The 17,679-nt window shown below is 47.6% G+C and overlaps 1 protein-coding gene across 1 annotated transcript; it reads left to right on the top strand.

Moving 5' to 3' along the window:
* Window positions 1–2,328: 2,328 nt before the first annotated feature.
* Window positions 2,329–4,383, top strand: LOC308669974 (potassium voltage-gated channel subfamily A member 5-like; the record flags this gene model as incomplete). The annotated part of the gene is made up of 1 exon (XM_081331058.1): window positions 2,329–4,383. One exon carries the CDS (start codon window positions 2,329–2,331, stop codon window positions 3,772–3,774), a length of 1,446 nt encoding a protein of 481 aa, XP_081187184.1. The 3' UTR covers window positions 3,775–4,383.
* Window positions 4,384–17,679: the final 13,296 nt, after the last annotated feature.

Here is a 17,679-nt window from a genome sequence, read left to right as displayed (position 1 = left end):
TGATTATCCTAAAGGTGCTTCCCCCCCCCACCCCCGCAAGAGGCATCTGGACTTCCTTGTTTTTCTATGAAGACCTTTCGCTTCTCATCCCAGAAGCTTCTTCAGCTCTCTTTAATGGAAGATTTTATTTCATTTTATTTTATTTTAAAAATAGAAGCCGATAATGTTACATACCATTTTTTCAGAAATGGATTTTTTGAAGAAGGTGAGCCCCGTACATTGGGGTGACTAGGGAATTTGGCCGAAAGTTGGAAGAAAAAAAAAAAAGCAGTCAGCGTCCATGAATGATTATGGGCAGAAGATAATTGTCTCTTTTTTTTTCCTCTTTGGATGAAGTGAATTTTACGACTGACTTGCGCTGGAAAGAAAAGGATGGAGCGGAAACAGACCCAACCGGTAGAGAGAAATTGGATCCAAGTGGTTTACTCCTTCGGCGAAAGGGCATTTTAGCTGTTCACACCAGGCAGGCTGTAGAAATGCACTTCAAAGCGGTTTGCCTGGATGGAACATCACTTCCGGGAGAAAGAAGTTTCTTGTTAGGAACGATGCATGACCACAGGACGATAATTGGATTTAACAGGCTCCCCGTGGCTCTGGAGGGGGGCGCGCGCGTGGGTGAGCGGATAAGACGGCAGAGGAAGGTCAAAGTAAGAGGAAGAAAAAAAAAAACACTAATTTTTAAAGCGCTGGAAACCAACACAAAAATAATAACAGAAGGAGGTCCCCAAAGGACGGGATTCACTACCATTTTAAAAGCTATAAATAAAGGAAGCAGAAAGAAATGCAAGGCGTTTATTGTTACTGGCTTAATGAATCGCAAACGCGGGAGGGAGCTGAGTTCAAGGCTTTCTCCGGGGCGCCTAGAGACTCTCTTGCGGAGGGTCCAGGGTCTCTCGCCCTCCAGGCTGACACCCCCCCAACCCCCCAGGCTTCTTTCCGTCCAGCCCAGCTCCTCAAGGTCATCGGGCCCGTCTCCAGGGGCCGCAACCAGAGCGATCCCGCTCTGAGCCTTGGTGGAGCAGTGGGCTAATGCCTCCTTAAGTAACACCAGCTGCCTGCAATTATTGCAGGTTCGAGTCCCACCAGGCTCAAGGTTGACTCAGCCTTCCATCCTTCCCAGGTAGGTAAAATGAGGACCCAGATTGTTGGGGGCAATTAAGCTGACTTTGTAATAATGCCGCTTGGGTCTGTGTGTGTGTGTGTGTGTGTGTGTGTGTGTGTGAAAGCCCTAACAAGCAAGCATATACATAGAATGAAGGCTACTGCTAAGCTTGTAAGCCGCCCTGAGTCTTCGGAGAAGGGCGGGATATAAATGGAATTAAAATAAAAAATAAATAAAAAAATTGGCCCAGAGGATCCAGCTGCGCCCTCGCCGCGCCTGGGCTGCCCAGAGGCCGCTCTCCTCGGCTGCCTTTTCTTTTTTTTTTTGGGGGGGGGCGGCTGCTTCGCTTCTCAGACCCTCCCTCCCACCCACCCCCAGCCCGAGGGGGGGTCTCCAGCTGGGCCGCGCTGTGTGCCCGGCCACCCCTTGCGCCCAGCGGGCGCCCAGATGCTCCCTCCGCGCAGCCAGGGCGCATTGCCCAGAGCGAGGCCAGGCTAGTTCTGGGCGCGTTGGAGAGATTGCTCCGCCGGGAAGGAAGGACTTGGAGAGGCCCGGGGAGGCCGGGAACCGGACCGGAGCCGCGCCGGGGGAAAGCGGACCGAAGCAGCCGCCCCCCTTCTCTCTCTCTCCCTCTCCCTCTCTCCCTCTCTCTCTCCCTCTCCCCCCCCCCTCTCTCTCTCTCTCCCTCTCTCTCTCTCTCTCCCTCTCCCTCTCTCTCTCTCCCTCTCTCCCTCTCTCTCTCTCCCTCTCTCTCTCTCTCTCCCTCTCTCTCTCCCTCTCCCTCTCTCTCCCTCTCTCTCTCTCTCTCTCTCCCTCTCCCCAACTCTCTCTCTCTCTCTCCCCTCCCCGCCTGCCTCCGTCCCCCCCCCTCCATCCCCGCTTCGCTGGTCCGCCCGCCGGGGCGCTGAAGCGCAGCCTCCTTGACGTCAGGCGCGGGCGGTGCGCGGCATTTTCCGCGCGGGGTCCCCGGCCGGTGGCTGCGCTCGGGCGCCCCAGGCCAGGTGGGGCCGCTCCCGGCCGGCCTAGAGGGCGCAACGGGCTGCCCCTCCGCCTCCTCCTCCTCCTCCTCCTCCTCCTCTTCCTCCCAGGCTGGGGCAAGAGCGAGCGGCAAGCGCCGCGGAGGCTGAGCCGGAGCGGTCGGTCGGTCGTTGGGTCGGTCGAGCCGGGCGCTGCGGAGAGCGAGCCTCGGCCTCCCTCCCTCCCTCCCTGCCGGCTCGGCCTGGGCCATGGCAGCCGCGGAGGAGGTGGCGAGCGCGGGAGAAGGGGAGCTGGCCGAGCGCGTCCTGCTGAACGTGTCGGGCCTGCGCTTCGAGACGCGGCTGGGCACCCTGGACCAGTTCCCGGAGACGCTGCTGGGCGACCCGGCCAAGCGGCTGCGCTACTTCGATCCTCTGCGCAACGAGTATTTCTTCGACCGGCACCGGCCCAGCTTCGACGGCATCCTGTATTTCTACCAGTCGGGAGGGAAGCTCCGCCGGCCGGTCAACGTCTCCCTGGAGGTCTTCGCCGACGAGGTGCGCTTCTACCAGCTGGGCGAGGCGGCCCTGGAGCGGTTCCGCGAGGAGGAAGGCTTCCTGCGCGAGGAGGAGAAGCCTCTGCCCGCGCACGAGTTCCAGCGCCAGGTCTGGCTGATCTTCGAGTACCCGGAGAGCTCCGGCTCGGCGCGGGGCATCGCCATCGTCTCGGTGCTGGTCATCCTCATCTCCATCGTCACCTTCTGCTTGGAGACCTTGCCGGAGTTCCAGGAAGAGCCCGCCGAGCTGCGGGACCCCACGGGTCAGGCGCCCCGTCCCAGCATCCTGGCCGACCCTTTCTTCATCATTGAGACGACTTGCGTCATCTGGTTCACCTTCGAGCTGCTGGTGCGCTTCTTCGCCTGTCCCAGCAAGCCCGAGTTCTCCAAGAACATCATGAACATCATCGACGTGGTGGCCATCATCCCTTACTTCATCACGCTGGGCACCGAGCTGGCCCACGAGCAGCAGAAGGGGGAGTCTCCGGCCAACAGTGGAGGCCAGCAGCAGGCCATGTCCTTGGCCATCCTGAGGGTCATTCGCCTGGTCCGGGTGTTCCGGATCTTCAAGCTCTCCAGGCACTCCAAGGGGCTGCAGATCCTGGGGCAGACCTTGAAAGCCAGCATGAGGGAGCTGGGCCTTCTCATCTTCTTCCTCTTCATCGGAGTCATCCTCTTCTCCAGCGCCGTCTATTTCGCAGAGGCCGATGACCCGGAGTCCTATTTCTCCAGCATCCCCGACGCCTTCTGGTGGGCCGTGGTCACCATGACGACGGTGGGCTACGGAGACATGAGCCCCATCACCGTGGGAGGGAAGATTGTGGGCTCCTTGTGTGCCATTGCTGGCGTGCTCACCATCGCCCTGCCCGTCCCGGTCATCGTGTCCAACTTCAACTACTTCTACCACCGAGAGAAGGACCACGATGAGCAAACTCTCCTCCAAGAGGATTCTGGAAGCGTCCTTCAGGGCAGCTCAGCGGAAGAGGCGAAGAGCAAAAACTCCTCTTGCAAATCCGTGGTGCATTTGGAGCATCTGGACGAGACCCACAACGGGACCAGGTCCGTGGAGAAAAGCAACGCGAAGGCCAATAGCAGCATTGATCTGAGGAAGTCCCTCTATGCACTTTGCATGGATTCCTCCACGGAAACCGATTTGTAAGAATACCGATATCCGGGTTGCGATTTATCAGGGAAAACAAAGCACTTGGTTTTATTTTTATTTTATTTTATTATTTTATTTTATTTTATTTTTTTTAAAAAAAGTTTGGTAGCTTATTTAAAAACAGATCTAAGTTAGTGGATTCTTTTCTCTTCTTTTTTTTTTCCTTTTAAACTCTTAATTCCTTCGGATGACTCAGCGTCAAGTTTATGCTGAGGCCAGGATTTCAAACCAGCAAAGATTCAGTTGGCCTCCGCTTCCCGTTATCTGAGCAAATGTTTTGGTGGAAAAAGGACTTGGCTTGTAGATAATTTTATTTTCGTAAACTCAAAACAGTGGGGAGTCCTTGTAGAGTTTGTTGGTAGCCCCCCCCCAGCCTCGAATCCCCTCACTCCTATAATCCTTTCTTCTAAAGGCCATTTTTCTCCCGTGGATAGTAAAGGAATTTTTTATATAGGTACCATCGTTTCAAGCTAAAATATTTCTATTTTTAATATGTACGATGAAAATAGCCACGTTACTGTGATCTACGAAACCATGACCTCTATATAGACTTTTAGTTAAGGAATATATTTCCTATTTTAAAGTTAAAAAAAAATAACCCCTAACCTTTCCTTGTATGCGTGACAAGTTCAAGCATTCTAGTAGCAAAGCATTGCATTGTCTTAAGTTTTGTACATTTGGTGAGAATTAAATTATATCAATGGCAACCTTTGCTCTGTAAACTCTATCCATGTATCTAGTCCTCAGTGAGGTCAGTTGTCAGTAACTGGCTGATGTTTGAAGGACTGGCTTTTCTAAATACAACTGAGGCCACAATTTCTGTCGTTAAGCGAGATATAGGTTTTGTTCCGTTCTACAACCTCTCTTGTCAGAGCTGTTAAGTGAGTCACCGCAGTCACTGAGTTAGTAACCCAGTTGTTAAGTGGATCTGCCTTCCCCCGTTGACTTTGCTTGTCAGAAGGTCGCAAAAAGGGGATCACGTGATCCCTGGGATACTACGACCATCATAAATATGAACCAGTCGCCAGGCGTCTGAATTTTAATCACGTGACCCTGGGGGGGATGCTGCAAAGGTCGTAACTTTGAAAAAGGGTCGTAAGTCCCTTTTTTTCAGCGCCATTGTAACTTTGAACGGTCGCTAAATGAAGCATCGTAAGTCGAGGACTGCTCGTAGAATGTTTCTGGGTTGAGTTTCATCCAGCAGATTAAAAGCTTTGGAAGTTTAAGTGCAAGAAAAACATTTCGGTAACCGTGGTTCAGTTTTCTGTAGAAGTTTTTTGATTGGCACCTAGAGGTGATTGATGTCTTGGAAGGAGGCGGTCAAGGTTGTTAAAGGACAGTGTCCAGTAATGGACTCTTGGGGGAAAAAAGAAAAACTAATGGAAAAGGTAAGAGGTTATTAAATAAAGCTTTTATGGATTCCACTTGGCACTAAGTGGGGAATCGGACCTTTCATTTTGAAATAAGATGGATTGTGGCTTGGTAGATTATTGGTGGATGTCTGGCAGAACTTGGTCCCTTAAGTTCAGCCCTCTCCTTGTTCAACTTGGGTCACGAAGCCTACAGAGAAAAATAGAGGACCTCATCTCCTCTGGAGCTACTGAGAACAGGAGTCTTCTGGGTTTGATTTCTCGCTGTCTTCTCTCGTCCATCTTACAGAGCTGGCAAGAGAATGGTTAATGTCTACGGAGTCTCTCCGTCACGGTTGTCCCAAAAGTGCTTTTTCCCAAAAAGGCAACTGGACTTTCTTGGGATTTTGAAAACGATTCGTTTCTCCTCCAAGAAGCTTCTTCAGCTCTGGACTTTCTGAAGAAGCTTCTGGGATGGGAAGCGAAACACTTTCAAGGGAATAAAAAAGACAAGACAGTCCAGTTGCCTTTGGGAAAAAGCTCCCTTGGGAAAAGAGCGGTCAATTCCTGCGTCGCTGCCATATTCCTACCTCCTGCCCATGAATTGGTCCAAGAAGGCAGCTCAAGCCCAAGGAGCTTAAATCCTTCTTGCCCTGCCCGTAAATCTTTTTCCTTTCCCTTCTGCTGAATGGATGGGATTTAGGTAAGCTTGGGAAGGCAGCCATCACAATCATGATGAGACTTCTTTTTTTCTTTTTTTCTTTCTTTCTTCTTTCTTCCTTCCTTCCTTCCTTCCTTCCTTCCTTCCTTCCTTCCTTCCTTCCTTCCTTCCTTCCTTCCTTCCTTCCTTCCTTCTTTCTTTCTTTCTTTCTTTCTTTCTTTCTTTCTTTCTTTCTTTCTTTCTTTCTTTCCTGCTGTAATTTGAGTCAGGGCAATAAACATTTTGGCTTCTGTCCAGCAGACCCTGGAAGGGGGAGACGGGTAGCATAACCTAATTTTGCTGAATTTCCAATTAGGTTTCTCTTCCAGCATGCCAGAGTCTTCTCTTCCTTGCTTCAAGGCAGAGAGGAAACAAATTAAATTAAAACTATGGCTTTTTTTTTTGAAGTAGGTTTTCAATGATTATTAGAAATGGAGGTTGTTGTTGTTTTTTTGAATCGCAAATGCTGCAGCAGTGTTTCTCTGTGGGGGGATGAAGCACATTTGATTTTAAAACCATGCAGAGGGAATTATCTTCATTATTTTCTGACGAGCAGCTGTGGGGAATGGAATCTGAGTACTTTATGGACTTTAAATCCACCCAGATTACTAGCTTTCAGACATAGATGTGTGCAAGGGGTTGTGGCAGAGTATTTCAGTAAAATTTCTGCCTGCCAAGAAGGGGACTTCTTTCATGCATTATCTTGGGTGAGCCAGTCTAGTTTATTAGAGATAATATTAATATTAATAATAATAATAATAATAATAATAATAATAATAATAATAATAATAATAATGATGATGATGATGATGATGTTCAGTTGACTGAGGTTCATGTTTAATGAATAAAAGATAATAATAATAATAATAATAATAATAATAATAATAATAATAATGTTCAGTTGACTGAGGTTCATGTTTAATAAATAAAAGATGATGGTGATGATGATAATAATAATAATAATAATAATAATAATAATAATAATAATAATAATAATAATAACAACAATATAATAATAATAATAATAATAATAATAATAATAATAATAATAATAATAATAATAATAATAATAATAATAATAATACAGTTGGAAGGGACCTTGGAGGTCTTCTAGTCCAGGGGTCTTCAAACTTGGCCCGCCCTTTTATGACTTGTGGACTTCAACTCCCAGAATTTCTAAGCCAGGCATGCTGGCTGAGGAATTCTGGGAGTTGAAGTCCACAAGTCATAAAAGGGCCAAGTTTGAAGATTTTTGGTCTAGTCCAACCCTCTGCTCAGGCAGGAAACTCTAGACCATTTCAGACAAATGGTTGTCCAATCTCTTCTTAAAAGCTTCCAGTGTTGGAGCATTCACAACTTCTGGAGGCAGGTGGTTCTACTGATTAATTGTTTTTCCTGTTGGGAAATTCTTCCTTAGTTCCGGGTTGCTTCTCTCCTTGATTAGTTTCTATCCGTTGCTTCTTGTCCTGCCTTTCAGGTGCTTTGGAGAAGAGCTTGACTCCCTCTTCTGACAAGATGACAAGAACTGCTCAGTTGCCCATATAATTAAGGAATCCCTCAGTTGGAAAGGTCCATATCAGAACATCGAGTCCAGCCTGGAATCCAACCTTGGTTGCTTGAAGATGGGTGGACCCCAACTCCTCAATTTCCCAAGCCAGTATGAAGTCTACAGCTTTTAAAGCATGTTGGCTGGGGAATTCTGGGAATTGAAGTCCACCCATCTTCAAGCAACCAAGTTGGAGAAACTGGTCCAACCTCTGCTTGAAAGGGGGTGACCAGCCCCTCCTTGGGTTATTGCTTGGAATGAAGTTGGTGTCACGGTTCCAACTGATGATCCCAGCGAAGTCAACACAGCCCAGACATTCCAGACTCCAATGCAAAACTTTATTGAGCACAGCATATCGGCACTGATGAGTAGAAAACCAGCTCCGGTGAAATTGGCACAAAAGCAGTTATATTAAAAAACTATAGAAACTCCCTTTTTCCCCCTGACAATGCAGGTCACATTACCCAATGAAGCTCCAGACAATTAGGATGAGAAAGAACCTTCAGTTTTCCAAAACAAACTCATGGATGACCTTGCAGCTCCACAGCTGCAACACACATTCCACTCTTCTCCACTCCTGCCCCCCCCCCCTTCTGTGGGCCAAGGGGAAAAACAAACAAACAGCTGAAGTTTTCCAGAGCTTGACAGTTGGATTAACTTTTTCTAACATTCCATCAGAATCCATCTTCTGATCCTCCCACCTCCTGCACTTTGAAATCTGAAAGAACAGGTTTCCCCCCCCCTCTCCCCGGAACCTAATATCCTTATCCATCATTTGTCCTCTTGGTCTGAAGGCAACACATTTGCAGCTCCTTCCAGAGACTGTTAGTCAAAGCAAAATAGCGAGTAGGCACCGAAAACCAGAAGAAGGGGAGAGTTGCAGGAGAGATAGAAGTGAATATTTGTAGCTTTGGGCTCAACTGTGGGGTCGTTGATGCTCTCAGACCACTGGGTTGTTTTCTTGTAGACGTTTCATTGCCCAACTAGGTAGCATCATCAGTGTTGATCAGTGAGGACATTCCCGAATTGGGTGATGAAACATCTGCAAGAAAACCACCACGCTCAGAGAGCACCAAGGACCTCATGGAGGGTACAATATCTAAGCAACCGTGGGAAGGACTTCATTGCAGTGAAGTCAACCAGCAGTGGGATTCAAATAGGCGAACAACCCATTCTCTGCATGGATGCTGCTTCCGGAAGTCTGTTCTGGGCCTGGGCAACAAAAAAACAACAACTAGCTTCTGGTTCTGCCGAAGTGGTGCCAACCGGCTGAATCCCACCACTGAAGTCAACCCATCTCAAAAAGTTCCTTTGTCCCAGGCCATTGTGCACTCAAATCTTCCCTGGCACCTTGAGAGGGGTCTGTGACAATTTGCCGTGGCCAGCTCGCCGTGGGCAACTCGCCACAGCCAACTTGCCATGGCCAGCTTGTCGTAGCCAACTCACTGCCGAACAACTAGCCACAGCTAACTTGCCACAGGACAAGAGTTACACTAATATCAAAGAAATGGTGGGCCAGAATCACTCAAGGAAGGTTGCAAAAGGGTTGGGGTTAGGGATGAAATGTGAAATGGCAGACGCTGAAATAATTTTTTAAATTGATTTTAAATAATTAAGTACAATTGTTAAATCGTCCCGTGTCCAATTGGCCACAGCCAGTTGGTTGTGGCAAGCTATTCCATTCCACCTTGAGTTACTTTCTCAACTGTCTTAAGTTTCTAGTTCCTCAAACCTCCTCATTGCTTTTCTTGGTTCCAATTTCTCTGAATAATTCAACACGCGATGCCCAGAACTGAAGGAGCTTAGAGCTGAGTGGAATAAAGTGGAATTCCTTCTTCTTCTGATTTGGAAATGGCCCTTCTGCCGACATCCTAGCCAAATGGTGGCGAACCTATGGCACGGGTGCCAGAGGCGGCACTCAGAGCCCTCTCTGTGGGCACCTGTGCCATGCCCCGGAGGTGGCAACTGTCCCTCTTCAACCAGCCGCCTGCTAACTCGCCGAGGTCCCATGTAGCTGGATGCATCCTGGCATGGCTGTTTTCCTTTCCCCCCCATCCCGTCCCTCCTGGCCTCGCATGCTCTCCTTTTTCCAGGCATGACCCACTGCATCGCCTCCTCAGCTGTTGGCCAACCATCCATCTTGGAGGCAGCTTCTTTGAACTGCTGGCGACAGGCTGCGGAGCCCCAGAGTGAGTCTGTCGAGGGGCCGGCAGGCTGTGGCTACTGACGGACACCGTTGGCCTCCATGCGCTCGCTGGCCTCTGTGTGCGGGGGCCGATGGTGTCAGGCAGCAGCTGCCCCAGCCCTTGCCTTGCCCCATGGCAATGGCACCCCCACCCTGCCTCGCCTCATCCCACAGGAGGAGCCTCCTGCCTCCTGCCCCACCTGCCAGAGACCTCCTGCAGCTCCCCCAACCCTGCCCACCCCCACAGGTGTCCCTCCCCATGAGCAACATTGAGATGACCACACCCACCTTGGCCACACCCACCCAATCTTCCATGACCACCCCAGCCACACCCACCCAGTGGGCCACGCCCACCTGGCACCCAGCGATAAATAAGTGGGTTTTGGGTTGCAGTTTGGGCACTCGGTCTCTGAAAGGTTCGCCACCACTCTCCTACTCCATCTCCAAATCCCAATATTTTTGGCAGCCATCTTTACACCGCCGACGTATATTCTGTTTCTAGTCCAATATGTCTCTCTCGGGTTAGGTTACCGAGCCCTTATCCCCCTCCTGTCTTGTGCTCCGGCACATTTTGCTTTCGTTTCCTAGAGGGATCACAATTAATTTGGTTTTTTTTTAATTTCTTCAATTTCATGTTGTTATTTGTCAACCTTTTCCCTCACTTTATCAATGTCAGTTTGAATCTTATTGCTGTGTTCTGGAGCGTTCGCTGGCCCACTCAGTTTGATCAGAATCCTCTTCTCTTCCTCATCCAAACCACGAATAAAAAAATCTTGATTAAAAACGGACAGCCCAGGACTGATTCTTGCGTCAGCCCGGTCAATAGCATCTTTCAGTTTGAAAAGAGGGCAAGCTGTGCTTTCAATGGGACCATCGATGTCTGTTTTCTGCTTATTTTGTCGTTCTGTCTAGCCCACAATTAACCAAGTTGGCAATAATGGGCAATTTATCAAAGGCTTTGCTGAAGTCGAGATATATTACGTCGATCGGGTTCCATGATCTGTTGGCATTTATCCTGATCTATTAGGGCAATTATCGAAACAAAACAAAACAACGAGGTAAGAATCTGGCAAGATTTGTTCTTGATAAAAACATCTCATTTCTGGTCGTTACTCCCTAGTTTCCAAAGCGCTTGCGACAACATTTGTTTATGATTATTTTAGAATTATTCAGGGTACGTTTTCAGACGACGAGATCTTCTTCTCCCAGCACTTAAAAGCACCTTTCTCCCTGTCAAAGATAAGGGAAGATTCAAATCAGGTAGGACAAGGACCTCAAGGAACTGGAGAAATTTATTTAGGAACTTTTCAAACCCTTAGCTCGTTGTCAACGGTTGATGGTGCAGTCAGCCAGATGCTTAGATTGGATTTGGCCTTTTTTTTAATCCACCTTTCCAAAGACCTGAGATAGGCAAATGTTGTCCCATGGTGCTGGAGGGATCACGCAGGATATACGCTGTTCCAAGCAAAGCTAACTTTTCCAATTGACTGATGGGGACTTTGCTTCCTTTTGCCACAGTCGTTCTACTTCTATTTGCACGGTGTTGTGTTGTTTTTTTTTTACTGTAGATTGTGTCGTTTTCTCTAGTTCTTTCTCATCTATTTTGTCGTCTCCAGGCGTTGCAACATCCACGATCTGGACTAGTTTGTCTTTTTTTTAATCGACATCCGTTAAGTTTGCTATGTTATGGGACAGGCGCTTGTCGAAGTTTTAAAGTCTCCTAGAACTTTAGCTGCTTCGTTTCCTGTTACTTTACCTATTTTGTGGTCTCCACCTGTTCTTGTTTGCAGGCAAGCGGCCCCTCTTGCAGATCTCCCAATGCACCATTGTTGCTCCTTTGTCGTGCCGTCGTTTGTAGTCAGTCCGGGCGATCCTCTTGCAGCAGCTTACCAGGTGGTCCACTGTTTCTTCAGCTTCTTTTCAGAGGCGGTGTTTGCTGTCTGCTGCTGTCTTCTCAATTCTACCTTTGTATGCATTTGTTCTTAAGGCTGGGTCTTGATCAGCCAGAATCAGCCCCTCCGTCTCTATCTTCAACTTTCTGGCTCACGGCCATTGCCAGGTCTTGTGGTTATCTGCGTTGTCGGCTAGTTTGTGTGTGTGTGTGTGTGTGTGTGTGTGTGTGCACTGGCTATGTAATTTTCTGTCTTGTTGTACCTGTTTTCCATTTTTCATTTGCTCTTTCTTGTAGGGCAGTTTGCCTTATCCAGTATTCAGTAAGCCTTCGTGGTACACCACATTCAATGCATCTTCCTAAATACGGGTGACATGATAGCAGTATTCCAGGATTTGAGGGGCTGCCACCAAGAGGAGGGTGTCAAATTATTTTCCAAAGCACCAGAGGGCAGGACGAGAAACAAGGGTTGGAAACTGAACAAAGAGAGAAGCAACCTGGAATTAAGGAGAAACTTCCTGACAGTGAGGACAGTTAACCAGTAGAGCAGCTTGCCACCAGAAATCGTGGGAGCTCCATCACTGGAGGGTTTTAAGAAGAGACTGGACATTCACCCGTCTGAGATGGTATAGGTTCTCTTGTTTGAGCAGGGGGCTGGACTAGAAGACCTCCAAGGTTCCTTCCAGATTCCTATTCTATTCTATTCTATTCTATTCTATTCTATTCTATTCTATTCTATTCTATTCTATTCTATTCTATTCTATTCTATTCTATTCTATTCTATTCTATTCTATTCTATTCTATTCTACTCTACTCTACTCTACTCTACTCTACTCTACTCCTATTCTACTCCTATTCTACTCTACTCTACCTATTCTATTCTATTCTATTCTATTCTATTCTATTCTATTCTATTCTATTCTATTCTATTCTATTCTATTCTATTCTATTCTATTCTATTCTATTCTATTCTATTCCATTCCATTCCATTCCATTCCATTCCATTCCATTCCATTCCATTCAGTATTCCAGTATTTGAGGGGCTGCCACCAAGAGGACGGGGTCAAATTATTCTCCAAAGCACCAGAGGGCAGGACGAGAAACAATGGTTGGAAACTGAACAAAGAGGGAAGCAACCTTGAATTAAGGAGAAACTTCCTGACAGTGAGGACAATCAACCAGTGGAACAGCTTGCCACCAGAAATCGTGGGCGCTCCATCACTGGAGGGTTTTAAGAAGAGACTGGACAGCCACTTGTGTGAGATGGTGTAGGTTCTCCTGATTGAGCGGGGGGCTGGACTAGAACACCTCAAAGGTCCCTTCCAGCTCTATTCCATTCTAAATTTTATGTCCCTCACTGCCCTTCAGATATTCTTCTAATGCGCTTGTTCTTCCTCAACCATCTGATTTACTCCAATATTCCACGCCCACCTACGCTCCTTGATAGGTAGAGTCTGTGTGGAAGAAGGGACATGATTCATGGTTTCTAGTCTTCCTATCCAGGGCTTTTTAGTTTTTTCTTGAGTCCAGTTCTGTTTCTAATGACTGGAATTGCCCAAGTGTTAATTGCCTTGATGGTGTTTCCTCCACTGAGTTTGGACTTTAAAGGTCTTCTTCCCTCTCGTGATGTATTCACTTCCAACCTTCCTCTTGATTTCAGTATACTTGATGTCTTGACTTGAAGGACGTCCAGCTGCTTGTAGGGATCTTCTCCATCCAAACTCTTGATGTTATTTCCACAGAGCATCGTCATTCCTTCTGTGTTCACAGTTGTCCCACCTTTCGATATCTTGGCTGTATCTCTGGGCAGGGTTGAGGAGCGGTTCTATTTCAGCTGTTAGTTTCTCCATACAGCTTCAGATCAGCCATGGGATAGCCTGGCGGGTGTTTCTGGTATTTCACAGCCGTGGCCTGACTTGTTTAGTCTTGTTAACACAGGAATCAATACAGTAACAAACAGTCGAGGGGAAAGTGAGTCTCCTTGAAATATCCCTCTCTTGATGCTAACCTTTATCTCTCTATCTTCATTCGTGTTTGCACAAAGCTTCTGATGTTTCTGCTGACTTCTGCCCACAATCGCCATTCTCTGAGGTAGATTGGGTGTGTGTGTGTGTGAGAGAGAGAGAGAGGGAGAGAGAGAGGGAGGGAGGGAGAGAGACAGGGAGAGAGAGGGAGAGGGAGATGGAGAAAGGGAGAGGGGGAGGGAGAGGGAGAGAGGGAGGGGGACAGGGAGAAAGAGGGAGAGTAAGACAGAGGGAGAGAGGGAGAAAAGGAGGGAGGCAGGGAGAGAGGGAGGGAGAGAGGGAGGGGGCAGGGAGAGAGGGAGAAGGAGAGGGAGAAAGAGTGAGAGTAAGTCGGAGAGAGGGAGGGCAGGAGGGAGGGAGACAGGGAGAGAGGGAGGGGGACAGGGAGAAAGAGAGAGTGAGACTGAGAAAGAGAGGGAGGGAGAGACAGAGAGAGGGAGAATAAGACGGAGAGAGGGAGAGGTATATTTCTTGACTGATGTCATTAGTTGCTCTGGGTCATTGAGTTGTGCAGCATACAAATTCAATTAATGATAATGATAATAATAGTAATAATAATAATATTAATAATAATAATAGGATTTCCCCTTACTGTAGTTTAATATCACATCAGGCTTGTTCTTGACCAGCTGCCCCCAACCTTTTGCATACCAGGGACCAGTTCCATGGAGAAAGATTTTTCCGTGGACTGGAGGGGGCGTGGATTCATGTGCTGCCTGCATCCCGGGGATGGGGCTTCGCTGGTTTGCGTGGACTGCTTTCTGATATACCATGAACCCATGCTGGTCCACGGACTGGGGGTTGCGGACCCCCGTTCTTGACAACAGGAGCAAGCTTTGGTTTAGATTTTAGTTGAGTAGGAGAATAAGAAACCGGGAATCCTAATTCTGATGTAACCCTAGGAAAAGAATAGGTAGAGATTCTTTCATCTCTTTAGGCGAGCACTCCTTGACCTCGGCAACTGGCGGTCTTCAACTCCCAGAAGTCTTCAACTTGCTCATGGTGGCTGCTGGAGAATTCTGGGAATTGAAGTCCATGCCCCTTGAAGTTGCTGAGTTTGAGAAACGCTGGTTTAGTCAACCACATTGGCTCTTGAAGGCAAATAGTTTTGGGAGGGATAGTAAGGGATAGTATAGGCCACATGATCAGGAAATTTTAATGTGTTTGAGCAACATGGTGGAACTAAGGTAACATACGACATACGACCGACAATCTTTGCTGGCATGGTGAGTTTCTAGTTGTTTTGGAACTGTTGGTGAGACCGTTAAAAGTCGTTGGCACTGTTTGAATTTGTTCTGCCAGCAGCAAGATCTGACTGCTGGCCCAGTGATGGATTCTACTGCAAATCAGGGCTGTTTCCAGAGGAGGCAGAGGAGGAGAGGACCTGGAGCTTATGGAGCGAAGGAACTGGATGAGGCTGTCGGCAGGCCCAGAGGAAGAGGGAGAGGCTTTTGGAGGAGTTGGTGGCGGCAGCAGCGTGCTCCAGGGGCGAAAAGAAGCAAGGCCTCTTTAAGGAAAAGGTGGAAGAGTCAGGATCAGAAAAAGGAAAGAAGGCGAGGTTGTCAGAATACAAGCGAATTTGAGGGCTAATCCACATGGAGCCCCATTTCCATCTGTCCTGTGTGCCATCGTTCACTCCCTAGAGACTAAAATGGACAATGTGAAATTTGAGCGGGCCACAAACAAGAAGTATATATCGGAGGTGGTGACCCTTTGAGAGCTGTATGCAACGAAATTTCCATTTTGATGTATGTCGATTGGTGTACATTCAAAGTGACAATAAAGTTATCATTATCATTATCACAGGAGGGAGAAACCATCAGAGGATGTGTCCATTCTGCTGGACACCTTTCCTGTGGTAGATGAATTGGACCAAGATTCCTCCATTATGATGGAAGTGAGTGCTTCTTAATCGAGAAACACAAGCTTTTGTGCCTCTGGAATGTTTGCATATGCAACTTATTGGCTTAAAAATAATTTGAATAAGCGATCTTAGGAGCTCTGGAGGCACAGTGGTCAAACTGCAGTACTGCAGGCAAACTTTGTCTACAGCCTGGAGTTTGAGCCTGATGGGGCTCAAGGTTGACTCAGCCTTCCGTCCTTCCGACCCAGATTGTTGGGGGGGCAAATATGCTGACTCTGTAAACTGCTTAGAGAGGATTATAAAGCACTGTGAAGAGGTATATAGGTCTAAGTTCTATTGCTATTGCTATCTAAGCCATAGTGGCACGGTGGTTAGAATGCAGCATTGCAGCTAACTCTGCCGACAGCCAGCAGTTCGATCCTGACTGGTTCAAGGTTGACTCTGGAATGTTTACATATCTAACTTATTGGCTTAAAAATAATTCAAATAAGAGATCTTAGGAGCTCTGGTGGCACAGTGGTTAAACTGAAGTACTGCAGGCTAATTCTGCCGACAGCCAGCAGTTCGATCCTGACCGGCTCAAGGTTGACTCAGCCTTCCATCCTTCTCAGGTTGGTAAAATGAGGACCCAGATTGTTGGGGGGCAATCTTCAAATAATGCTGACCTTGTAAACTGTACAGAGAGTGACACAAAGCACTATGGGGCAGAGTGTATAAGTTTGGAAAAAAAGAGACAATGGTATCAGACTCTTTAAGGATCACAGTCTGAATTACAAGTGGATGCCACAGTTTGGAATCTACAAATGAATGCTAGTTTTGGCACAGTTTTTTTCCCCCTGGAACAGACAAAAATTGGGTTGAAGCAAGATAAGGAGGAAGGGACGTGGTGGCTCAGTGGGTTAGGATGCTGAGCTTGTCGATCAGAAGGTCGGCAGTTTGGCGGGTTGAATCCCGAGTGCCGCGTAGCAGATTGAGTGCCTGTTACTCGTCCCAGCTTCTGCCAACCTAGCAGTTCGAAAGCACGTAAAAATGCAAGTAGAAAAATAGGGACCACCACGGTGGGAAGGTAACAGCGTTCCGTGTGCCTTTGGCGTCTAGTCATGCCGGCCACATGACCACGGAGACGTCCTCGGACAAGCGCTGGCTCTTCGGCTTTGAAACGGAGATGAGCACCGGCCCCTAGAGTTGGAAACGACTAGCACGCATGTGCGGGGGAACCTTTACCTTTACCTTTAAGATAAGGAGGGACCCATTAGTGGACATTTGTGCATTGACTCTGTTTCCATTGGAACGTAATATGTGCTTGCCCAGTGCTTAATGTCCACCTCGCCGATGCCCACCATCACACTTACACACACACACAAACACAGAAAGTGGGATTCCTCAGGCCTTACCATGGCTCGGCCTTCTTTGAAAAGAGGGTCTGTGTCACACCATCAAGTAGTGGGGAGTTAGGATTGTAATTTGAAACGGGGAGGCGCAGGATTAGGGATTTTATTTTATTTTTTTGAAGGGAATCAATCGTATCCTTGGTTACATGAAGGAACGAGCTGATAATCTGGCTGAATTTCCTTTGTTTTCTTGGAAAAACCCTGCGGATTACCAGATGATGGAAAAAAGGGACCTTTGCTCTTTTCCAAAAATGAGAAAAAGATTTTTTTTTAAAAAACCCCAGACTTAATTACATAACATTCTGAGAAAACCCTCGGCGGATTAGAAGAAGATTGGTTTGTGAGCCCCTGGGAGACCATGTGGCAATTGTGTTAACGTGCCCTAGCCTTCATTTATTTATGATGGGGTAGCTTCCCTTTTAAAGGGCAGAAATTATTGCCAGTTCTCCCGTCAAAGTCTTTGTCAAGTACGCCCCGGCACTGGGATGCCCAAACTTGCAGGCAGTTTCTTTTTGCCAGTAGCCAGCTTTAAATTCTGGTCCCGTAAATTTAACAGTAAGCTGATCCAGCATCTTTTCCCCCTTAGCATCTCACAGAAGTGCCATTAAAAGACAAGGTTTATGTCTTCCAGTTGTTTTTGGCAGCCGGGCCTGAAATATGGGTCCAGTGGGACTACCGAATCTGCTTCGAGATGCTGCTGGCAGCTGCGAGATAATTTGTGACTTCCTTAAAGAAATACCAGTCAGATTGGAAAAGAACTCTGCATCCAGAACTCCTTAATATAAAACTCTTGACTATCCAGGTTTGGGTTCGGCCAGTCTAGAGAAAAGAAAGAATAGGGGTGAGATGATAGCAGTATTCCAGGATTTCAGGGGCTGCCAGAGAGAGGAGGGGGTCAAATTATTCTCCAAAGGACCTGAAGGCAGGACAAGGAACAATGGTTGGAAACTGA

The sequence above is a fragment of the Vipera berus genome, assembly GCF_964194415.1.
Source record: "Vipera berus genome assembly, chromosome: 6".
Classification (NCBI taxonomy): Eukaryota; Metazoa; Chordata; class Lepidosauria; order Squamata; family Viperidae; genus Vipera; species Vipera berus.
This window is presented reverse-complemented; position numbering and strand designations above follow the sequence as displayed.